Source organism: Danio rerio, chromosome 20 (assembly GCF_049306965.1).
Source record: "Danio rerio strain Tuebingen ecotype United States chromosome 20, GRCz12tu, whole genome shotgun sequence".
Lineage (NCBI taxonomy): Eukaryota > Metazoa > Chordata > Actinopteri > Cypriniformes > Danionidae > Danio > Danio rerio.
The window spans coordinates 58,018,188-58,045,000 of NC_133195.1; the positions used below are offsets into that span (position 1 = coordinate 58,018,188).

Below are 26,813 nucleotides of genomic sequence, written 5' to 3' on the forward strand. Positions count from 1 at the left end.
TCATCATATTTCTTAAACGCACATCTCTTATTGATGAATCTGTGTTAAATTAAATGTTAAATTAATTATTTAAATGTTATATTTCATGTTAGTAGTCTATACGAGTTGGTATATGAATTATGAAACCTTTGTAAATAAAACAAAAATTCCCAGCAGCACGTATAAGAGAATTCACAATAGCTTCTGTTTTTATTGCATAACAGGAGTGTTCATGTGCATAGAGAGTGCAGAGAGGATACAGCACTGGGTGCTTTTACATGAACGTCAAGAGAAAAGATCAATAGAAAATAAGAAATAACAAATTACAGGAGTTTTACAGCTCTTTTAATTTTAAGATCTTTTAGGGTTTTAATATAATGCTTAAGATCAATTTTAAACAAAAAAAATGTTAGGTTTATCGTTAATATTGGAACATTTTTGTTTGTGTGCATGGTATTTCCCATACTTCTTCTTCTTTGGCCTTAGTGCCGTATGGTTGCGGGGTCGGCTCTTTGGAACAAGTCCTCCATTTAGACTTGTCCATATGATAACGACTTGTTTTTTACACATTCCGGCCGGCCTGTCGTCTGGGCCTGTCACCCTCATACACTACGGACAATTTAGCCTACCCAATTCACCTGTACCACTTGTGTTTGGACCGTTTGGACTGTGGGGGAAGCCGGAGCACTCGGAGGAAACCCACGCGAACGCAGGGAGAACATGCAAACTCCACACAGAAACACCAACTGAACCTAGGCTCGAACCAGCGACCTAGCGACCTTCTTGCTGTGAGGCGACAGCACTAGGTATTTCCCATACATAATCATTAAATTAATAATCACAGTTTTATTATTATTATTATTATTATTGTATATCAAAACATCTTTACAAGAAATCTGTATTTCTAATGTATGTTTAAATATAAGATAACCCCAGGTAGGAACCATTCACTCAAAAAATATAGTTTTTACTTGTTCAAACTACTTATATAGAATGAGCTGAAACAACATTTGAGATTTCATTGGGACAACTTAACTGTTTTATGTTCAATACACACAAATTTGTTAAACGTGTTAAGTTAACTTCATCGATTTGTGTTGGGACAACAGGAATAAATTGTGTGGAACCCTGCATTTTTGGGGACGCTGTGACGTCACGAGCGTCTTTTGAGCGACTGAGTTCCGCGTCGCAGTGCGCATGCGCAGCACATTCGTGTCCTTTTCGACACAGCACGACGGAACGCGGCCGCTCGACCACATGTGTTCAGCCGCATAAAACTTCAAAGAACTCGTGAAAATATCTGCCGGTTTAACCGAGTTTCATGGAAGATTCCGGTAAGTAAGCACTAGGTTGCAGATTTTCCCGCGTTTAGCTTCAGGAAAGCTCTGAGGAAACGTGCGCGGCTCCTCGTTAGCAGTTCGGCTAAACGCGTAAAGAAAACAGGCCGAAAGCACAGCAGCTCACTGACTCTTCACACACGCATACAGTATTTTAAAGCGATTTTTATCATAATATCTTGTATTTAACGGCTCGTCGTGCAGTAGAGCGCATTTAAAGCGTGTTTTCACCTGCAGGCGATGGGTTTGCTAATATTCGCTAACTTCCACGAATCATCGCGCGAGTTTCGCTAGGAAACCCCAAACAAACAGATCAGTACCGAACATATCGTCGAGGTTTCTGAATGTTTACGAATATTATCGTGTGTTCGTTCTGATTTATTGAAATACTTAATCTGTCGAATTTATTTTTATGTTTAGGAAAATGTGCGAGTTGCATTCAAATCAGGCGTCAGTTTATGCAAGAGAACACTGCATCACGTGACGCTTCTGTTCGACCTGTCACTAATTGTTTTAATGATAAATATTTTGCTTTAACATCTTATTTTTTGGTTTCGCCAGCTAAACATTTTAAAACGCGACACTAAGCTTAACAGTTAAAGTTTTACTTGTGGTAATGTGTTCTAATACATTTCTGACTTGATTTGTAAACTTTGTCGTAGGAATGGTCGGTATTGCAAAAAATCTTACTCAAACGTTATGTACTTAAATAAATAGGTTGTTAATTCTGCCAGCTTTAATAATTTTGTGGATTCAATCATTATTAGGTTAATCTCTTAATTACAGGCTAAAGTATAGTTTATCATCAGCCATCTGGCCTTAAACATGACAACTTATTAAAATACAGGTAAAAAGGAGCCAAATTTACCAAAAACTATTATAAACATCATTTGTAACGGTTACAGTTTGATTTAGTCTAAATAACTACTAACAAATGCACACATTAATAATGTTTGCGATATTCTTCCATTAACATTTGGTGTGCTTATTACGAGGTAAATTAAATGCAAACTGATTGACTATTACATGTTTCCTCTGTGTGATTGGGTCTCAAAATAATCCACATTAAGTAAAAATTTTGAGTTTATGAGCTCAATCTTTGTTTGTAGGATGAATGATCCATGTCAATAGCCAGGTTTTCACTTTAAAGTGAACCAAATCTTGTTAAGTTAAATTAAATAAAAAATGCCAATGCTAATGAGATGGGTCACATCAAATTTTTAGAATGGCTGACTGTAGTATTGGGAACCTAGCAACCAATAGTAAACAAGAAAAACTTAATGGAGTTGTGTGTGTAATGTGCTCTGTATCAGTTTATTCGGTAAATGCATTCTCACATTATTTACATTGACCCTTTTTTGCATAAGTCTAAAACCAAAAAATTCTTGCAAATTAAGGCAATTTTGGTTGAAATGTGATGTTTCCATCACTCGTTGTTCATGCAATACTTCAAAATGGTCACCCAAAACTTAAAAATACTGTCATTTAGGCATGGGATAACCGTTTTCAAGGTATACTGAGGTTTGGGAAAAGATTAGGGTATATACAATATATTTTATTTATATTTAATAAATTATATTGTGTTCAAAGGGGAAAAGTTTTTGTATTTTATCTAGGGCTGCTCGATTATGGGAAAAATCATAATCACGATTATTTTGGTCATAATTGTAATCACGGTTATTCAAAACGATTATCAATTGAAGTCAAAAATATTCTTCCTCCAATGATTTTATTTTTATATATAAATATTTCCCAAATTATGTTTAACAGAGGGGTTTCTTTACAGTATTTCCTATTTTTTTTTCTTCTGGAGAAAGGCTTATTTGTTTTGTTTCACGCAAACTCACACGCACACGCTACCTGTCCAAGGCTAAGCATGGCGCGCGCACACACACAACAGCATGTGCTCTTTTGCGCTTTAAAAAACATGAATGATGCGCATCCAGTGCTGCAAAAGTTACATTACAGCACATGCTTTTAGTCATTTTCACGTGAAACTGAGCTTTGCAGAGGCAAATAGTTTTTACATGTGCACAACTGGAAAGGGGGCGGTACGTGATGGAATAATCGTTCACCTCGATTAATGGTTTTTCATAATCGTTAAAAGCCAAAATCGAAATCGTATTTTCGATTAATTGCGCAGCCCTAATTTTATCCGGACATTTAAAAAGTATATAATTTAGAGCAGTAATTGCAATACTGTGAAACCGTGATATTTTATTCAAGGTTATCATACCGTCACAATCTTATTTATTTAATTATTATCATTATTTACTCTCTCTTTACTTTATTTCTTTTTCTGTCGAACACAAAAGATGTTTTGAAGAAGGCTGTCAATGCTGAAACCACTGACTTCCATGGTAGAAAAAACAATACAGTGGAAGTCAATGATTTTCAGCTGAATATCTTCTTTAGTGTTTGGCAGAAGATCCTTTAAGACAGGATGATGGCCATCCAGTTAAAGAAGGAACTCGGTTAAATTCTCTTGTTTATCTGTTTAAAGCTTTGAACAGTTTGTGCAGTCCAGCATATTGCGTCACATCTGACCGCTTCTGTGGGGTCTAAATGACAGAATTGCACAATCGTTTTTCAAATGTAATCAAATGTGATTTGCTCCAGGTGAGTCAATGACCGGGATGTTGGACTCGAAATCCCCGGAAAGCGGGGACTCTCCTGCTATGGAGGGCACAACGGGGACTGATGATGTCACAGGCTTGAGCACGTCCGATTTGACGACAGAACAACCCCCAGAAAGCCAGGAGCAGACCCAGCCGGTGTCCGACATGGAGTTTTCGGTGGAGCATTTAAAGACTGCGGTACAGAACATTGACCAAAGTGCCAGTCCTGCAGAACCTGCTGCGGAAAACTCTGAGCAGCCGCCAGAGTCAAACGGACAGCAAGAGGACCAATCAGAACAGCCGGATGATGTGAAGGAGGCGGGACAAGGTGACTCTGAGAGTCCCTCCAATATGGAGCTGGAGGACGCGCCGAAAGAGCCAGCCGAACCCGCAGCAGAAGCAGATCCAGCGGCGCCACAAGAACCAGAACTTCCCACAGAATATGAGCGTTTGTCCAAGGTTGTGGAAGATAATCCTGAAGACTTCAATGGCTGGGTTTACCTCCTGCAGTATGTTGAACAAGAGGTAAGAGCCTTAAGTAAAATAATGAACCCTAATAAGCTGTGCTTTACAGGAAATTTATAAACAAATGGCAAAGAGAATGCGAACTACATAATAATGAGCTACATAATGATGAGCTACATAATGATGAGCTACATAATGATGAGAACTACATATAAAATGAGCCGTAATGCTGGCAAAAGAAACATTTAGAGTTTCTCCAACTGGTTGGATCAGTTTTTTTGCACTCTGTAAAATCAGGCACGCTAGGATGTCACAAGCTTTACATTCTTGTAGATGATCCTCTGTGCTATTTCTAAAGCACTTTAAAGGGTCATCCAACACTGAAACACACTTTTTGATATGTTGACAGATATCGGTGTTCAAAATTGCAACCGTTTTGGTCGCATATGCGCCTGAAATTATATCCAATCCACCTCAAAATATATTTGGGAGCATGTATGCAAGTGCATAAAATTGTTGTCGTGTGATCAGTTTTCACAGAAAAATGTTCACCACATGCGCGGGTTTAAGAGGCGTTCACGCAATATGCATCTTTGCACCTAAAAACACCAAACGCAGCGCTCGGGAATGGTTTCAAGAGTTTTCACAGATATTTGACTGAATAGATTATGCGTATCTGGCGTATCTGTGCTCTGAGCTCAGAAAGACACCCTGACTCGTGGTATTCCCCTTATCAGGATAGAGATAGGGTCCGAGCGCAGTGTCTAGCCCGGCTCCAGAAGGCTCACCCCGCAGATTTAAATGGGTAACGGGTTTAATAGTGTGGAGTTGGGGTGGTGGAGGGATGCTGAAGTCAAGAGGAATCAGAGGTATGACGTGTTTGACTATTTATAGGGGTTTGGTCTTGAGCTGATTGGATAACAGAAAGATTGTCTGTGATGAATTAGCCTCGTCAAAGACTGATCATGCTCCTCCAGAAATTTGTTTATAAAACATCCCTTAAAACAGTTGACATGTCACCTTGCTGCAGTAAACAAAGCCCACAGTGCTTGTCATACTCTTATTGGCCCACTGCGCTGGAACAGGACGCGTATGGATTGGTTAATATCAGCTATCAATCACACCGTTTAAATGACGTGGAGCTAAAGCCACCAAAATGTAAAGGTCTGGATACGAGAGAATATTAACAACACTGGCAGATTTCGTTTTAGAAACCACCTAAAGTTACAGATAATGGCACATCTGATCAGTGATCATGTGCTGAATGTCAATCCAGCATTTACACTTTTTAAAGAGTGAATAAAAGACTTCCAGTGTTTAAAGTGCGCTATGAAAATCACTAAAGCATTTATCGTAAATCGGTGGGACAGAGTTTTCAGGTAACAGTGTTTGCCACTGAATCCACACATTTTAAACACAAGGGCCCAGTTTCACAAACAGGGCTTAGATTAAGCCAGGACTAGGCCTTAGTTAAATTAGGCTATTTAAGCCACATTTATAAAAATGGCCTCAGAAAAATATACTACTGGTGTGCACCTGGTGATAAAATATGACACTGACATATTTTAAGACATCTCACTGCAAGTTATTTTGAGTTCATACTGCTCAAACATGCAATTTAATCTTGACTAGCCTTAAACCTTGTTTGTGAAACCGGGGGAAGATGTTCTAACGTTAATTAAGCCTTTGTTTAATCATCATGACGCTGTTGTGTGACTTGACACCGCGTTCACCATCGCTAAAGAGCTGCATTCACTGAGATGAAACTAATATTGCAGCTCATTAAAAGACCGGTATTGCTATTAAGATAACGTATGCAAACAACAAGTTATATGTCATTGTCATCAGACAGCAGCTGGGTGAACAGCACAGTTATTATTGTTAATTCAGTTCATCACATTCCTGTCCAGCAGTGCGTGCAGGGCCGGTGAGCGCATGCAGATTTTTGTTTATTTGTTAGTTTTGATAAGAGTTGATTTCAAATGCAGTAAATCTGTTAATATAAAACCTGTAGTAACGGTGCTTATAGTTTTTGGTGGGTGTGACTACATTTTGTCTGGTGCGCCTAAATTTTTAAAGTTAGGAGCTGCTAACAAGAAGAAAGGTTAATTCCGAGCCTTGAATATGTGCGACAGGTTGATCAAAACACTATTAGGACATCTACAGTGATCAACGATAAGGACTGTCTGATGTCCCGGGGCCTATGTACGAGATGCTCAGGACAGTCGACAGGATGGTTACTGGCCCGATAGTGCTGCCTTGTTACTAAAGTTTCATTTGGCTGTGACTGTTGTCAATTGCGTGCAAATACAGTCTTAAGGCTTGTACACACCGGGATGCGTTTCGTTTCCGTTTATCATTAGGGTTTTTTCAGATTTAAACCCAAGCAATTGTTTACTGGAATAGAGCAGAAGAGTATACAAAATCACTCCTTGTCGTTAGATGGTGCTACACAACTTTAAGCTTCTGACACCTGCTTGTAACACAGAAGAAGAAGATAGAAAGTTGACATGCTTGTTGTTTAAGTTAATGGCGATTTAGACAAGCATGTATGGTTCAAGCAGCAGCTCTAGTGATGAAGAAATGATGCTCTCCAGTGCAATAAGCAGCTCCACGTTCCTATTGCCTTTGGGCAAAAGCGTCCCGGTGGACCTTTAGGCCCCGTTACACTAATGTGTTTTAGTTTGAAAACGGCTAAGTTTTGCTATGGTTACGGCATCCGTCCACACTACGCCAGAGTTTTCAAGCGCCGAAAACGGGTTGTTTTGGAAACGCTGAATTGTTAGTAACAACTCGACCTCGTCGTCTGTCCACAAAAAGACCACTCTTGCGTTCTTTGCCATCGCGTTCATTGTTCAACCGGCGTTTGTTGACTAACAATAACCAAATGCCGAGCGAGACACATGCTTCTTGTTTATACTAGAATGCGCATGCCCAGAGTGCGCGAATAGTCACGTGATATAAGTTTTTGGTGGCGTAGTGTGGACTGAGAAGTTCAAAAACGCTAGGTGAAACGCTAGTGTGGACGCGGATCGTTTTTGATCTAAAACGCCGTTTTAAAACTAAAAAGCACTAGTGTAAACTGGGCCTTAGGGTGCTTTCACACTTTCACACTTTTCACACAATCATAAAGTAGGGCGCACACGCACATACAGCAGCTCACGTCACGTGATTTCCCGGCCGCAAGTACAGCATTACATGAAGACAGAAATAACTTTTTTTTTTTTTTTAATATACCTTGTAAATACAGTATGTGACTCTTTCAACATCATTTGGAGGTGTCCATGTCACTGAGCAATGTATGTGAAACAATGAGAAGACTCGTGCAGCCGCCTTTTCTTCTGTCCCGAACTTGAAAATATGATTGGCAGAATCGTAGAAATGCTGGATTAAGACCGTCTAGGGCAGTGCTTCTCAAACTGTGGTACGTGTACCACTAGTGGTACGCAGGCTTCCTTCTAGTGGTTACGCGGAGGAATGAAATATGTCATGTGCATGCTACACACATTTCAAAATTTATCAAAAATGATGTATATAATATGCCATAACATATAGCCTATATTTCTGAGGTAATCAGACACGTTTATTTAACTATGCAGAGTTGTAGCTGCTTTAATGGGCCTACTAGATTTCTGTTTTTCAATACTGCTTATTTTGGTGGTACTTGGAGAGACAATTATTTTTGAGGTGGAACTTGATGAAAAAAGTTTGTGAACCCCTAGTCTAGGGGGTCGAACCGAGATCACAATCTTTTTTTGATTAATTGTGCAGCTTTACTACATATTAAACAAAACAAGCTTCCTGACAGTAGCCCTAATGTTGAAAGAAACGTGTATAAATCCTACAGCTGGTGGGTTTGTACTTGCTGTAGATTTGTTCACTCCAGGATGAGGCACACATTATTAATAATTAGAGAAAGTCCTGCACATGCTCTATTTGTAAAAACACTTTAATTATAAGTATGTTTTTTTGCTTTATGTTTGATGCAATTCTATGAGGAATCAATTTCTTCATACTGAGTTTGTTTTTCAAAGCTATATGTTTTAACACTTGATTCTTTTAAAGGTGCTCAATAAAATATTTTAGTTTTGTTATTATTAAATACGCTTTTATAGTTTATCCAAAATAATTGGTAAAACGTACCTAAATTTGCTCTCTATCTATGTGTACTTGTTTAAACTTATTGAGCATACCTTTTCTCACCATGCAAATGGCTAGAGAAGCTGGCATGGGTTTAAACAAACAAGCACAACCAGAAGCTGTGGTTTACAGTGAATTATGACTGCTGTTCATATAATGACCATGCCAAGTCTCCTCCAGACCTCATTGGAGAATGTGGCAGATCCTGATTGGATAACTCAATGCTGATCATTAGTTGGTGAATTGTGTGTTTATTTCACAACTTTTGTGTTTGCTAGGGGAGGTCACTGTGTTACTCAGAGTCCTCCTGTCAATACATAAAATCAGGTTGACTCTAAGCTCTTGGATTTGTTCTGCATTCCCTATGTCCTGTAGTTAAAGTGTCGTTGTGTTTATATCTTATGTTCATTTTCTTTATTATCCATGCACATCTGTTTGTTGTTATATTTCATTTATAATAAATAATTTTATTTTAGTATTTGACGTCTTTTATGTTGCAACTCATAACACAAAAATGGGGACTCGTCCGGGATAACTTGGTGTAGATGACTAAATCTGCTGTTATACATTTACTGATGCAAAGCTCTGCTCTTTAAATCCTGTTAATTTTAATGGTCTTGGCAGTGCAAAAGCAGCAAAGCAAAAGGTTGACTAGCTTGAGCGCACTGCATGGTGCATGCCGAGTGTTTTTCAGCCACCGATGAAAGCTTTATGTGATTTTCAATGTCATAAGGTTTCTTTTACAGCATCGCTAATGTAGTTTAATTAAAATATAATTAGTTAAATGCTTTTCAGCTTTTAGTTTTTCAAATGAAAAACGAGATGAGAGCGCCATCAGGAGGATCAGGCGAGCGTAGAAATTTCATTGAAAATAACTTAGTAAAATACAGTTCCATATTTAAAGTACATGCAGTGAAACAATTTAATGCTGTGTTTCCTGTCGTGTAAAAAATCAATTTGGCAGTGAAGATCCTTGATTTTAAACAAATCACATTTTCAATGCAGCATGTTTATAATGCTGTAACGTTCACTGAAAGCGACTTGAGAAAAGCAAAGAAGTTGGCTCAGATTGACGCCTCTCAACTAGTTCACTGTCAATAAAATGTGGTTATTTTATCATTATAATTTAGTTTATTAAGTTGAATTTAAAGTCTTCCAGTGCTTTTTAAATTAAATAATATACAATTATTACAAAGCATATCACAGGTTAGTATTAGGCCAAGTGCAATTGGAGTTTTTGGTTTTTGGAATAAATTTATTTCAGTTCATGACTTGATTTTTTATTTGTTTTTTGGCTTAGAGCTTATTTTGAAATGGTTGTTAGGTGTATGTATGCATGTTGAGTAATTAATAACTGTTTCGAATGTGGCTCAACCAATCAGAGTCAAAGAGCAGAAAGATTGTTGTGTAATGCGCAATGTTCATTTTTTTTCAGCATATAAATTTCAACTACAAGTTATGTTGCAGGTTTTGCAATTTCTGAAAAACTAAAACTAAACATTAAAATTGTATTATTGCAAACTTTATGCATTTACACCATCAGGTATAGCAGACACTGATCAGTGGGCTTTTTCTTTTGTTTCAGAACCACCTTCTTGGCTCAAGAAAAGCATTCGATGCATTTTTCCTGCACTATCCCTACTGTTACGGCTACTGGAAGAAATATGCAGATATCGAGAGGAAACACGGCTACATTCAGATGGCCGATGAGGTGAGAATTACTGTTTTCAGGACAGATCAAACCAAGTCCCGTTTTAAAATATGCTCATGTTTAGTCAGTATTTTTGGGGAATTTGTGACTAAAACATAGCTATAGATTAACTTGTGTGTTGAACTGTTGTATAGGGCTGTGCTGGTAACTCCCCTCCTCCCCATTCAATCCGTAATGATTGCAAACAAATGCAGCTTGGACAGAAATGCATTTTTATTTAGTCTTTATTGTTATAATAACTCGTAACAAAATATATATATTTGATTGACAGGTGTACCGTCGAGGTCTGCAGGCCATTCCTCTGAGCGTCGACCTGTGGCTTCATTACATCACTTTCCTAAGAGAGAATCAAGACACCAGCGATGGAGAGGCTGAGAGTCGCATCAGGGCGTAAGTGTAACTAACACAACGACAACTTTAAAAGGGACGTTGTACACCAAGCAAGATAAATAAAACAAAATTAGTGTCCAAACAGGCAAACAACAATGATCAATTTATTTGTAGATTCTGCTTGTAATTGTGCATCATCACTACTAACTACCAGGTTTCACTATTGATCTGCTGATCTTAATCATTCTAACCCCATATATGGGGTGCAACCCCATATACACGAGGCGTCAATGCTTACTATTTTGCTTCCACTTTGAATGGGTGACATCACGCATTGCCGAACTGCATTGTGGTTTCGTCAGCGCCGCTTTAGTGGCGTTGCTCACTGCAGAAGTTTGGACTTTCTCAACTTATCAAGCGCCGACAGCCAATCAGGTTGCGGTATGCAAATACACCAGCTGAGACAGTAGCTGTATGCTGACTAATTTCATTAGCTTACGCTGCTGCTATGACGATCGCGTCAGCCTCAACTTCAGACACGCCCTCTGTCAAGCGTTGACGCTGAAGCCCCGTGTGAATGAGGCGTCAGTTCTCCCGCATTTTACACACAAACACACTCGAGCTGCAGCACTGGAGTCCTGGGATACTTTTATTCTTCAGTTTGCCGGCATGTCTTTCAGTACTTGCATTTATTTTTTGATAGCTATTCCCCATGGTGTTAGCAATTCTTTCCATCATAGTCATGATGGTTAAATAATGGAGGGCTGAACATCATCATTGTGCTTCTCCACAGTGTCATCTATAGAGTTAAACTGCGCTTTAGATGATCATGCACTGTAAATTGTGCACACTTGTGATCCATATTCTGTTGTTTTTCAGCCCTCATGTCTGTCAGAGCTGTAATTCAGCCATGTTTGCATTTATCTTGTGGATCTTCCTCTGAGATTCAGTCATTAGTGACAGTGCTATAGAATATCAGCATCTGCCTTTATATTTGGTGTCAGTTTCTTTAGCTTGGATTAGAGCTGCACGATTCTGGCTAAAATGTAAATCGCGAATATTTATTTATTTTTTCTTAAAGTAAAGATCAGGTAGATTCTGTAGATGTAAAATAAAGCTTAATATGAGATTGTTTTTTTCATGAACATATGGTGAAACAACAATATTCAGTCTTTCCTCTTGGATTTTTTTCCAGCTGTGGTGACAGGCCATTTTTTTAAAACAGATCAACCAACTACCTGTGGCGTTATTTCAGTGACAAATGTCGTGAGCGCAGCTTTAGAAGTCGGGATCGGGGAATTTATGTAATAGCCTACAGCATGCTGATCTCTTTGCCTGCGTGCCGATTTCCTCTGCTCGTTCCAAGCCCCCCAAATATTAGCCGCTTCAAGGGTGCGCAGATCTTCTTGTGCGCTCTCAAATAAAAGCTGCTGAAGCGTGATTTAGTGCGTTTGTCTCCAGCATTTATTAGACTTGCTAGGAATATTTATAAATGTCTCTAATAGAGCTACAGAGCGATATTAATGCGTCCTGAAGTAAAGTGAAACGGCTATACGTCGTGTTTGCTGGCATCATGCACCTGTCAGTCAGTCAGTCACCAAAGGGTTAAACAAATGACGCACAGCACTACTACGGTTACAGAAAAGTTTGCGCTGTTATAATTCACTTGCCTTTTAATGCGTTTTGGTGAGATTATTACCCACTATTAAGAAAAATAAAATGTTTAGAATGAGAAGCTGTAATGTCGCTGTGACAGGATGAATTTTGCCATGGAAGAGTGAATGTAGCGGAAACCATATTATTATTATTATTATTATTATTATTATTATTATGTGCAGGTCTACTGGTTTCAATAAATAATTCTATTCTACTTATAATAATTCTGATGTTGGATTATGTTTGAGATAGAGGCCTATGCTTGCAATCTGTCATTGACAACATTATAAGCCCATTTAATTCACTGGTAAAACCCTCATTATATAGGCTAGAGTAGTTATACTGACACTGTAAACATTTATTTTCATGCACAGCTCTGTGTTCGCTATGAAAGTAAAAAACGTATCTCATGCTTGTCGCAGTCATAACTCTAAAATGCCATATGATTATTTAAATGATGTGCACGCTTTCAGTTTCATTTTCACTGCCGTGTGCTGTTCATACTTCGCACGTGCCTCTTAAACGATCACTCTGTGCCACAAACTGAATATTATTTACAACTTTATTAGCTTTTACTCACAGCATATGCGGGTTCTGTTCACTAAAGAGCTTCTCTCCTTAACTTGAAAATATGATTGGCAGAATCGTAGAAATGCTGGATTAAGATCGTCTAGGGGTCGAAGCGAGGTCGCCATCTTTTTTGGATTAATTGTGCAGCTCTAGCTTGGATTAATATTTACTGGTAGGGAAAATGTGTTTATTTACTTTTACTGTTTCTGCTTTTACTGTGCATTTCAGTTTATACTTTTAATTACATTTAAAATACAAACAAGGATAGAAACCGTATAAAAAGCAGACAAACCTACTGACTGACAGTTATAGGTTGCATAGATTGATGTGTGTCAGGGATGCTAACATTTGCCTCAAATCCGAAAATTTCCCCTTTCTAGCTGATCTTTCTGTGAGAATTATGCAGAGCACAGGCATGTCTCGTGCATGGTAAAGCATTACTAACCAACAAAAGGATTCAACATAGAAAAATAATAATATAAACACATTAGAATTAATAAGAATCTAAAAATGCTTGTTTTCCTTCAGGTCCTATGAGCATGCAGTTCTGGCCTGCGGGACAGATTTCCGCTCGGACCGTCTGTGGGAGGCTTATATCGCATGGGAGACGGAGCAAGGGAAGCTGGCCAATGTCACCGCCATCTACGACCGTCTGCTCTGCATTCCCACACAGCTGTACTCGCAGCATTTCCAGAAGTGAGTGTCCGACACAGCACATGTTAGAGCTGTACGATAGTGGAGAGATGCGACATTGTATCACAATGTTTATCACAGAAAAACGAAATATCGCAATGTCAAATTTTTTTATATCATGCAGCCGTTTGTCATCTGGTGAAAGTGTGTCCGTATCGTAATGTTTATCGCAGAAAAACAAAATATCGCAATGTGCTATTTTTCATGCGTCGCAGATTTATAAAATGTAATTAAAAATCGTTGCTGCATTTTCAGGTTTAAAGACCACGTGCAGAGCAACAACCCCAAGCACTTCCTGTCAGAAGAGGAGTTCGTGTCGTTGCGAGTGGAGCTGGCGAATGCAAATAAACCCAGCGGAGACGAGGACGCAGAGACTGAAGCTCCTGGGGAAGAACTGCCGCCAGGCACCGAGGACCTGCCAGACCCTGCTAAGGTAAGAGCGCTGTCTGCATCTGTGGGGTTTCAGACGTGGCACAGGTAGGCAGGGGCGTCTGATCCTGGAGACAAGCAAACGTGTGCAGGTTTGAAGAGGTGTCTTTCCATTAGCAGCCAATGAAAACCTGAGGGTCCAGGTTGGCATCCAATCAGGGGCTAAAAGCGGGACGGGGGTCTCGTGACGAAATGGCACCGCCCCTCCCAGCACCCACCGCCGCAGCCGATTCACTGGGTGTGCAAACCGTACTGTTTCTGTCAAACTCATGGTGACGTAGACCTTTTGCGTAGCTGGACATCAGACGAGATAACATGTTTGCGCTGCGCCGTTGAAGACGATGCTCAGGAATGTGTATTTCGCCCTCTAGAGAGTGACGGAGATCGAGAACATGCGGCACAAAGTGATCGAGACGCGCCAGGAGATGTTCAACCACAACGAGCACGAAGTCAGCAAACGCTGGGCCTTCGAGGAGGGGGTGAGTGTTTCTGCTGGTCAATAAAGGGTTAACAAATATTGCTGGTGGTTGATGCAGAATGAAGCACAGCAGGTTTATCAGCAGATGTTGTGTGAGACTGAAGGGTTTATCCTGCAATAACAACTGGCAGGATGTGCATTATACTGATTATATCACAGTTGCTGGCCACAAAGCACAGTAGGCAGTGCTGTCACCTCACAGCAAGAAGGTCGCTGGTTCGAACCTCGGCTCAGTTGGCGTTTTTGTGTGGAGTTTGCATGTTCTCCCTGCCTTCGCGTGGGTTTCCTCCGGGTGCTCCGGTTTCCCCCACAGTCCAAACACATGCAGTACAGGTGAATTGGGTAGGCTAAATTGTCCGTAGTGTATGAGTGTGTGTAGATGTTTCCCAGAGATGGGTTGCGGCTGGAAGGGCATCCGCTGAGTAAAAACTTGCTGGATTAAATATCGGTTCATTCCGATGTGGTGACCCCGGATTAATAAAGGGACTAAGCCGACAAGAAAGTGAATGAATAATGCTGGCCACAAAACTGAGTTATTATGAAATAAAATCGCTGTCGGAAGTATTCTGTGCGTAAATAATATCCACGCATCTGTAATTTATAAAAACGTAAAGGAAAACTGAACGTAGTCATAATTTTATGAGGGTACAATTCTAAAATCTGCGATTAGAACAGACACAGATGTGACATTTATTTATTTATTTTTTAATCTTTTTAAATTGAACATTTTGATTTTGAGCAAAGCCCGAGATCCACCCCACAAAATATGTAAAAAAAAAATAAAAACAGTAATATTGTAATAATAAGTACAAAATCAGGATTGAAACAGAAATGATACCGTCTCTCTCTTATTTGACCAAAATTGTACAGTTTCTTTTACTGGCTCCTTTTGTTTTGGCTGTGGCGTAATCCAAACTAATAATGTCCAGTAGATAAAGCCTCCAGGATAGATCAGTTAGATCCAGCCATAGTCAAAAAAACTGAAAGTGCTTTTTTTTTGGTTGATGGATAAGTAGAGTGATGAATCGTCCAGCATAAGAAAAAGCAATGGGTCGCATTGGATCTGAGTTTCCATTTAGTTCTGATAAATAGTCTCATACCTTGGTCCAGAATAGTAGATGCGACATTTTTTGTCTGTTTGTATGCGACTCACGAATTTACGATGGGTGTACTTTACAAACACAAAATAGTTTCACTACGGACACCCGATTACGAGTACGAATCAAAAAGCGCCACTCCACTGTTAAAATCAATCATTTAAAATAACGAGCAGTTAACCGATAAATCGTTATCTTCAATTCCAGATGTGTCTGTTCGTTATTTTAAATGATGATCGCTGGATTTTGTGGAAATTGACATCCCTAATCCCAAGTTTTTTAAACAATTTATCAATATGCATTTGATCTATAAGAGGTCTTGTAAAAATATTGCATCGCCTCTAGTAGGCATAAACCCTCAAACATTTAACTGACTGTAGGAAATTGAAATATTACAAATATTTTTGATGTCTTTGACAATTCAAAACATGAGCTGAATACAGGGCCAATGGACTCCACAACCCACCAGGGGGGAATGCAGGAAAAACCAGTTCCTGCTGCATTTGCATCTGAGTATGCTGAAACTCAGCTTCATCCCCCCAACTCACGCATATGGTCATTTCAATGTTTGAATGTTCTAGATTAACCAAACTGACTTTAACTATCATGTTTGATATCATTTGAAATGTCTCAGTGCGATTGGTACAATGGTCTCATTCTCTCAGAAATAGATATAATCAAAACAATAAATATATAACTTCAGGCATCTTTTGAACCACTGTGAAGGGTGTGACTTTTCCCTAAGTGTGAATGCCTTTTGTTATTCACACCCCCTTCCTTGAGGGAATTCTTGGATTATTTAAGGTAAGGTTTAAGAAAGACGCAGGGCGATTCTGCCTAACCAGATCAGCCCATAACATGGGGTCTGCCCCATGTTATGTATATTTCAAAGTCAGGAATGCATCTTTTTCATCTTGGATTTATCTTTGATAATTTGATGTTTTGTATTGATCTTTTATGAATTGACTGATTGAATTGGCATAATACATTTATCTGACTAATAAATTGTTATGTTTTGAATGATTCAAACAGAGTTCGTGTTATTATCTTTAGTAGATTGTGGTAATTTCATAGCACCACAAGCCCCTGTTCAGGTTAGTAGCGGACTAGAACACGGTAGACGGAGCATTGCGGCACGCTATACGATGTCTCTAGAGCTCCGACTAACAAATTGGCATTTATTCATGAATACTTAGGCTGTAAAAGGATATCTAAGGGGATAGTCCTTCACCCGATAAACTTATGATACTATTTTTTGCCGTCATCTTCATTATATCAAGGGTCTGTCTGTTTAAAAAAAACAATAAACATACTGTTACCGTTAAATAATTCCTTGAAATTCTGCACAAGCTGCCTGTGACGTTAACTCGCGTTACGCTAGGTCACTATCCTAAGGAGCACAGCGAAAATAGACCTCAACCTCAATTACAGCTCAAGACGGACATTTCTCAAAGAGGGAATAGCAAAAATCTGTGTGTGGGAGCTCAAGTGCTCAGCGAGCTTTCTTTAGTCTGGAATCAGGATCACACTGGTGCACTGTGTGCGATCGATGGCTCTCGTTTGTTTATTAATGCCTGTGAGAGTGGTGACAATCTTAACAGGGGAATGAAGCTTTTTGATTTGAAGTCATAATCAGGTCTTCGTGTCCGTAGTGAAAGTGTTTTACGTTTGTAAAGTACACTCATCGTAAATTCATCAGTCGTATACAAACAAAGAAAATGTCACATCTATGTCTGGTCTGACGGTAGATTTTGGAATTGTACCCTCCTAAAATTACGAGTACGCTCCGTTCTCCTTTACAATATCATGATTACAGATGCGTGAATTTTATTTCCGCACATTATATTTATGACTGCGATTTGTATTCCATAAATTATTAGATACACAACATTGAGCTCTAATAATAGCCTACACCAGGGATGCCCAAACCCGGTCCATTAGGGCTGGTGTCCTGCATAGTTTAGCTTCAACTTACCTCAACACACCTGTCTGGAAGTTTCTAGTATACATAAAGCTTGATCAGGTGTGGTTGAAGCTAAAGTCTGCCGGACACCAGCCCTACAGAACCGAGAGTGGGGCACCCCTGGCCTACACTAATCGGCTTTACTATTGGAAGTCAATGGGGCAAAAACAGCCACCAGCACAAGTGTAGTAAATTTCCCCATTGGGAAGATGCACTGAAAGATTATAAAAAACAAATCCCCTAAGTATGTGTCAAAATAAGATACAAAAATTATTCCATTTGTTAAAACACAAAATGTTTTGGCCAAATTAAGCCTCAAAATCAGCTCAGAGTGCATGAAAGTAACCCAACAGCACTCAACTTTGCATGTATGGAATGTAAATAACCTCGCCTTGCATTGTGCAGATCAAGCGTCCGTATTTCCACGTCAAAGCGCTGGAGAAGACGCAGCTGAACAACTGGCGGGAGTACCTGGATTTTGAGCTGGAGAACGGGACGCCGGAGCGGGTAGTGGTGCTGTTCGAGCGCTGTCTGATCGCCTGCGCGCTCTACGAGGAGTTCTGGATCAAGGTAAATCCGCTTTTCTGTCGCCGCGCGCCCTCCGCCATGCCCTCTGTCCACCCTATGCTTCCCCATCAACGAATTCATCACTTCCACAGTAAAACTTGCTGCACTCTTTGCGTGTAACGTTGATATTTGACTGTATCTGTTATATTAGGGGATGGCCTGCTTGCCACACAAGATTTGACTGCAGCATTTGCCAACTACGTTGCACCTCTCCGTCTCCTTCTACCTTACAGAATCTTATCTTATTGGTTCCATGAAGGTGCTGATGGGTTTAACACAGAAATTCTCAAAACGATCTTGTCAATGGAAATTCAGCAGTGGCGAGGATGTGAAATGAAGGTTCAATTTTTGTGCTCTCTCCTTTTTTTCTTTCTGTTATTCCCTCTCTCCATTCCTCTCTCTGTTGTCTCTCTGCCTCTTTCCTTTTTCTCTCTGCTTTTCTCTTCTCCTTCTCTCTCTATCTCTCTCCTGCTTGTTTTCTATAGTACGCCAAGTATCTGGAGAGCTACAGCACTGAAGCTGTTCGCCACATCTACAAGAAGGCCTGCACCGTCCACCTGCCCAAAAAACCCAACGTTCACCTGCTCTGGGCCGCCTTTGAGGAGCAGCAGGGTAATTACATAACAATTCATTATTCACTCTGATTTTATACAACATTTCAGCCAAGCAATCTGCAAGATTTATGACACAAAGACCCTCACACACACATTTATATCTGCACACCAACATTCATGACCCACAGACCCTCACACACACATTAATATCTGCACACCAACATTGATGCAAAGACCCTCACGCACACATTTATATCTGCAGGCCAACATTGATGCAAAGACCCTCACACACACATTTATATCTGCAGACCAACATTAATGACACAAAGACCCTCACACACACATTTATATCTGCAGACCAACATTGATGCAGACCCTCACACACACATTTATATCTGCAGACCAACATTGATGCAAAGACCCTCACACACACATTTATATCTGCAGACCAACATTAATGACACAAAGACCCTCACACACACATTTATATCTGCAGACCAACATTGATGCAGACCCTCACACACACATTTATATCTGCAGACCAACATTGATGCAAAGACCCTCACACACACATTTATATCTGCAGACCAACATTGATGCAAAGACCCTCACACACACATTTATATCTGCAGACCAACATTAATGACGCAAAGACCCTCACACATTTATATCTGCAGACCAACATTAATGACACAAAGACCCTCACACACACATTAATATCTGCAGACCAACATTAATGACGCAAAGACCCTCACACACACATTTATATCTGCAGACCAACATTAATGACGCAAAGACCCTCACACATTTATATCTGCAGACCAACATTAATGACGCAAAGACCCTCACACACACATTAATATCTGCAGACCAACATTACTGACACAAAGACCCTCACACACACATTAATATCTGCAGGCCAACATTGATGCAAAGACCCTCACACACACATTAATATCTGCAGACCAACATTAATGACGCAAAGACCCTCACACACACATTTATATCTGCAGACCAACATTGATGCAAAGACCCTCACACACACACATTAATATCTGCAGACCAACATTGATGCAAAGACCCTCACACACACATTTATATCTGCAGACCAACATTAATGACGCAAAGACCCTCACACACACATTTATATCTGCAGACCAACATTAATGACGCAAAGACCCTCACACACACATTTATATCTGCAGACCAACATTAATGACACAAAGACCCTCACACACACATTTATATCTGCAGACCAACATTAATGACGCAAAGACCCTCACACACACATTTATATCTGCAGACCAACATTAATGACGCAAAGACCCTCACACACACATTTATATCTGCACACCAACATTAATGACGCAAAGACCCTCACACACACATTTATATCTGCAGACCAACATTAATGACGCAAAGACCCTCACACACACATTTATATCTGCTGACCAACATTAATGACGCAAAGACCCTCACACACACATTTATATCTGCAGACCAACATTAATGACGCAAAGACCCTCACACACACATTTATATCTGCAGACCAACATTAATGACGCAAAGACCCTCACACACACATTTATATCTGCAGACCAACATTAATGACGCAAAGACCCTCACACACACATTTACATCTGCAGACCAACATTAATGACGCAAAGACCCTCACACACACATTTATATCTGCAGACCAACATTAATGACGCAAAGACCCTCACACACACATTTATATCTGCAGACCAACATTAATGACACACAGACCCTCACACACACATTTATATCTGCAGACCAACATTGACACAAAGACCCTCACACACATTTATATCTGCAGACCAACATTAATGACGCAGAGACCCTCACACACACATTTATATCTGCAGACCAACATTAATGACGCAAAGACCCTCACACACACATTTATATCTGCAGGCCAACATTAATAACGCAGAGACCCTCACACACACATTTATATCTGCAGGCCAACATTAATAACGCAGAGACCCTCACACACACATTTATATCTGCAGGCCAACATTAATGACGCAAAGACCCTCACACACACATTTATATCTGCAGGCCAACATTAATGACGCAAAGACCCTCACACACACATTTATATCTGCAGACCAACATTACTGACACAAAGACCCTCACACACACATTTATATCTGCAGGCCAACATTGATGCAAAGACCCTCACACACACATTAATATCTGCAGGCCAACATTGATGCAAAGACCCTCACACACACATTTATATCTGCAGACCAACATTGATGACGCAAAGACCCTCACACACACATTAATATCTGCACACCAACATTGACGCAAAGACCCTCACACACACATTTATATCTGCAGACCAACATTAATGACGCAAAGACCCTCACACACACATTTATATCTGCTGACCAACATTAATGACGCAAAGACCCTCACACACACATTTATATCTGCTGACCAACATTAATGACGCAAAGACCCTCACACACACATTTATATCTGCAGACCAACATTGATGACGCAAAGACCCTCACACACACATTAATATCTGCACACCAACATTGACGCAAAGACCCTCACACACACATTTATATCTGCAGACCAACATTAATGACGCAAAGACCCTCACACACACATTTATATCTGCTGACCAACATTAATGACGCAAAGACCCTCACACACACATTTATATCTGCTGACCAACATTAATGACGCAAAGACCCTCACACACACATTTATATCTGCAGACCAACATTAATGACGCAAAGACCCTCACACACACATTTATATCTGCTGACCAACATTAATGACGCAAAGACCCTCACACACACATTTATATCTGCAGACCAACATTAATGACACAAAGACCCTCACACACACATTTATATCTGCAGACCAACATTAATGACGCAAAGACCCTCACACACACATTTATATCTGCAGACCAACATTAATGACACAAAGACCCTCACACACAAATTTATATCTGCAGACCAACATTAATGACGCAAAGACCCTCACACACACATTTATATCTGCAGACCAACATTACTGACACAAAGACCCTCACACACACATTTATATCTGCAGGCCAACATTGATGCAAAGACCCTCACACACACATTAATATCTGCAGACCAACATTAATGACGCAAAGACCCTCACACACACATTTATATCTGCAGACTAACATTGATGACGCAAAGACCCTCACACACACATTAATATCTGCAGACCAACATTAATGACGCAAAGACCCTCACACACACATTTATATCTGCAGACTAACATTAATGACGCAAAGACCCTCACACACACATTAATATCTGCAGACCAACATTAATGACGCAAAGACCCTCACACACACATTTATATCTGCAGACCAACATTAATGACGCAAAGACCCTCACACACACATTTATATCTGCAGACCAACATTAATGACGCAAAGACCCTCACACACACATTTATATCTGCAGACCAACATTAATGACGCAAAGACCCTCACACACACATTTATATCTGCAGACCAACATTAATGACGCAAAGACCCTCACACACACATTTATATCTGCTGACCAACATTAATGACGCAAAGACCCTCACACACACATTTATATCTGCAGACCAACATTAATGACGCAAAGACCCTCACACACACATTTATATCTGCTGACCAACATTAATGACGCAAAGACCCTCACACACACATTTATATCTGCTGACCAACATTAATGACGCAAAGACCCTCACACACACATTTATATCTGCTGACCAACATTAATGACGCAAAGACCCTCACACACACATTTATATCTGCTGACCAACATTAATGACGCAAAGACCCTCACACACACATTTATATCTGCTGACCAACATTAATGACGCAAAGACCCTCACACACACATTTATATCTGCAGACCAACATTAATGACGCAAAGACCCTCACACACACATTTATATCTGCAGACCAACATTAATGACGCAAAGACCCTCACACACACATTTATATCTGCTGACCAACATTAATGACGCAAAGACCCTCACACACACATTTATATCTGCAGACCAACATTAATGACGCAAAGACCCTCACACACACATTTATATCTGCTGACCAACATTAATGACGCAAAGACCCTCACACACACATTTATATCTGCTGACCAACATTAATGACGCAAAGACCCTCACACACACATTTATATCTGCTGACCAACATTAATGACGCAAAGACCCTCACACACACATTTATATCTGCTGACCAACATTAATGACGCAAAGACCCTCACACACACATTTATATCTGCTGACCAACATTAATGACGCAAAGACCCTCACACACACATTTATATCTGCAGACCAACATTAATGACGCAAAGACCCTCACACACACATTTATATCTGCTGACCAACATTAATGACGCAAAGACCCTCACACACACATTTATATCTGCAGACCAACATTAATGACGCAAAGACCCTCACACACACATTTATATCTGCTGACCAACATTAATGACGCAAAGACCCTCACACACACATTTATATCTGCTGACCAACATTAATGACGCAAAGACCCTCACACACACATTTATATCTGCTGACCAACATTAATGACGCAAAGACCCTCACACACACATTTATATCTGCTGACCAACATTAATGACGCAAAGACCCTCACACACACATTTATATCTGCAGACCAACATTAATGACGCAAAGACCCTCACACACACATTTATATCTGCTGACCAACATTAATGACGCAAAGACCCTCACACACACATTTATATCTGCAGACCAACATTAATGACACAAAGACCCTCACACACACATTTATATCTGCAGACCAACATTAATGACGCAAAGACCCTCACACACACATTTATATCTGCAGACCAACATTAATGACACAAAGACCCTCACACACAAATTTATATCTGCAGACCAACATTAATGACGCAAAGACCCTCACACACATTTATATCTGCAGACCAACATTACTGACACAAAGACCCTCACACACACATTTATATCTGCAGGCCAACATTGATGCAAAGACCCTCACACACACATTAATATCTGCAGACCAACATTAATGACGCAAAGACCCTCACACACACATTTATATCTGCAGACCAACATTAATGACGCAAAGACCCTCACACACACATTAATATCTGCAGACCAACATTAATGACGCAAAGACCCTCACACACACATTTATATCTGCAGACTAACATTAATGACGCAAAGACCCTCACACACACATTAATATCTGCAGACCAACATTAATGACGCAAAGACCCTCACACACACATTTATATCTGCAGACCAACATTAATGACGCAAAGACCCTCACACACACATTTATATCTGCAGACCAACATTAATGACGCAAAGACCCTCACACACACATTTATATCTGCAGACCAACATTAATGACGCAAAGACCCTCACACACACATTTATATCTGCAGACCAACATTAATGACGCAAAGACCCTCACACACACATTTATATCTGCTGACCAACATTAATGACGCAAAGACCCTCACACACACATTTATATCTGCTGACCAACATTAATGACGCAAAGACCCTCACACACACATTTATATCTGCAGACCAACATTAATGACACAAAGACCCTCACACACACATTTATATCTGCAGACCAACATTAATGACACAAACACCCTCACACACACATTTGTAATTCCTCTGCCTGATATTTCTCCGGTTTTTCAGGAAGTGATGGTTTTCTTCTTTTGTTTCTCATTGGATGTAAACGCTGCTTTATTTGCATTTGTTCCAGCTGTAATCGGTGGATGGGAACACAGTGCATGTTGGCAATATAAACATTGTAAATTTAGATTTTACACCGACTTTATTGCATGTGTGTGTGTGCAGGCAGCATCGATGAGGCACGCAGCATCCTGAAGGCGGTGGAGGTTTCAGTGCCGGGTCTGGCGATGGTTCGCCTGCGGCGGGTCAGTCTGGAGCGCCGGCACGGGAACATGGAGGAGGCGGAAGCTCTGCTGCAGGACGCCATCACCAACGGGAGGAACAGCAGCGAGTCCTCCTTCTACAGCGTCAAACTTGCCCGACAGCTAGTCAAAGTGCAGAAGAGCATCGGCAGGGCCAAGAAGGTGCTGCTGGAGGCTGTGGAGAAAGATGAGGTGTGCTCACAGCAAACAAACTAAAACTGAACAGGAGGAGTCTTATCTGATGTATTCTTATATACAGTGTTCAGCACCCCCTTTTGAAAAGGAATATTTTATCCATTTCTCAGTGAATGTAGACATTTTATTTTGGTGCACGGCTGTAGCTAGAGCATTGGCGACTTTAGATACAGGGTTTGGTGACTAGCTACAGGTTTGACGACTATAGCAGTGAGGTTAACGGTTAGCTTCGGGGTTGGGCGACTGTAGCTATGGGTTTGACAACTGTTGCAAGAGGGTTGACGACTGTAGCTACGGCTTTAAGGATTCACTAGGGTTGGTGACTAGTAATGGGGTTGGGAGATTAGCTTCGGATTAAGCAACTAGCTACAGGTTTGGCGACTGGGCTTAGACGATTGTAGCAATGGGGTTTGATGACTAGCTGGGGGTTGTGCGACTGTAGCTATGGTTTTGACGACTGTAGCAATGGGTTTGACTAATGTAGCTACGGCTTTGAGGACTCTAACAACAGGGTTAGTGACTAGCAATGGGGTTGGGCAACTAGCTTTGGATTGGGCGACTAGCTACGGGTTGGGTGACTGCAGGGTTAGACGACTGTTGCAATGGGGTTTGATAACTAGCTGGGGAGTTGGGCGACTAGCTATGGGGTTGATGACTGTAGCTATGGCTTTGAGGACAACAATGGGGTTGGCGACTAGCAGTGGGGTTGGGTGGCTGTAGCTACTTGGTTGGGCGACTAGTTACAGGGTTGGGCGACTAGCTTCGGGTTGGGAAAATAATCTACAGGTTGGGTGACCTAGCTATGGTTTGGGCGACTGTAGCAATGGGTTTGACTACTGTTGCAATGGGGTTGACAACCGTAGCTACGGCTTTGATGACTTTAACAACAGCTGTGGACGACTGTAACAATAGGGTTTGAAAACTAGCTGCGTGGTTCGGGGACTGCGGCTACGGGGTCTGCGACTAGCGTCTGGCTTGTGCAACTGTTGCTATGGGTTGAGCGACTGGAGCAACAGGGTGGGCAACTGTAGCAAAGGGGTTGATTACTGTAGCTACAGGTTTAACAACTGTTGCAACGGGGTTGATGACCGTAGCCACGGCTTTGGGAGCTCTAACAACGTGGTTGGCAACTGGCAATGGGGTTGACCGACTAGCTACGGATTGGCTGACTCTAACTACGGGGTTGGACTACTAGTAGCGGGGTTGAGCGACTGTACCTATGGGTTAGGCAACTGTAGCAACAGGGTTGACAACTAACTACGGTGTTGACCACTATAACTGCGGTGTTGACGATTATAGCAATGAGGTTGATGACGGTAGCAACGGGTTTGACAACTAACTACGGTGTCAACGACTGTAGCTATAGGTTTGACGACTAACTAAGGAGTTGAGGACTGTAGCAATGGGGTGGGCTACAACACCAACACTTTTAAACCTGAACTGATCTTGATCAACTACATGTATGTGTTTTAAAGTCTGAGCTCGATATATCGGAGTGACAGAAGGAAACGGCACACCGCATATTTTGAGCTGGATTCTGATATTCCTCATTTCTCTCCGCAGACGAACCCGAAGCTGTACCTGAATCTGCTGGAGCTGGAGTACAGCGGAGACGTGCAGCAGAACGAAGCTGAAATCATCGCCTGTTTCGACCGCGCGCTCAGCAGCTCCATGGCTCTGGAGTCACGCATCACTTTCTCTCAACGAAAGGTGGACTTTCTGGAGGACTTCGGCAGCGACATCAACACGTACGAGCAGCACTTACAGACATACGGCATCAAAATCTGCATTTCAGGCATTCAAAATGAGTTTTCACCTGGGTATTATGTCCTATAGTCTTAAAGGGGCAGTTCACACACAATTAAAGTTTTAGATGTTAAAAACTCAAATACTGTATTATAGAGTCTTAAAGGGACAGGTCACCCAAAATTGATAGATATGTAGTGTTAACTCATTTCAGTATTGTATGATCATTTAGATTTAAAGGCACAGTTCATCCAAAAACTGACATTTTTCATGTTTAAAAACT

The 26,813-nt window shown here is 40.7% G+C and overlaps 1 protein-coding gene across 5 annotated transcripts in view; it reads left to right on the forward strand.

Moving 5' to 3' along the window:
- Positions 1-1,172: 1,172 nt before the first annotated feature.
- prpf39 (PRP39 pre-mRNA processing factor 39 homolog (yeast)) overlaps positions 1,173-26,813 on the forward strand; it is a 30,297-nt gene continuing 4,656 nt past the window's right edge. Inside the window, 11 exon segments of one of the 5 annotated variants that reach the window (NM_001004520.1) lie at positions 1,185-1,313; positions 3,936-4,459; positions 10,125-10,250; positions 10,522-10,640; positions 13,335-13,502; positions 13,755-13,932; positions 14,300-14,407; positions 17,872-18,036; positions 18,519-18,645; positions 24,513-24,781; positions 26,348-26,532. In NM_001004520.1, the coding sequence (NP_001004520.1) occupies positions 1,301-1,313; positions 3,936-4,459; positions 10,125-10,250; positions 10,522-10,640; positions 13,335-13,502; positions 13,755-13,932; positions 14,300-14,407; positions 17,872-18,036; positions 18,519-18,645; positions 24,513-24,781; positions 26,348-26,532 (1,982 nt within the window). In that variant the 5' untranslated portion in view covers positions 1,185-1,300. 5 annotated transcript variants of the gene reach the window in all.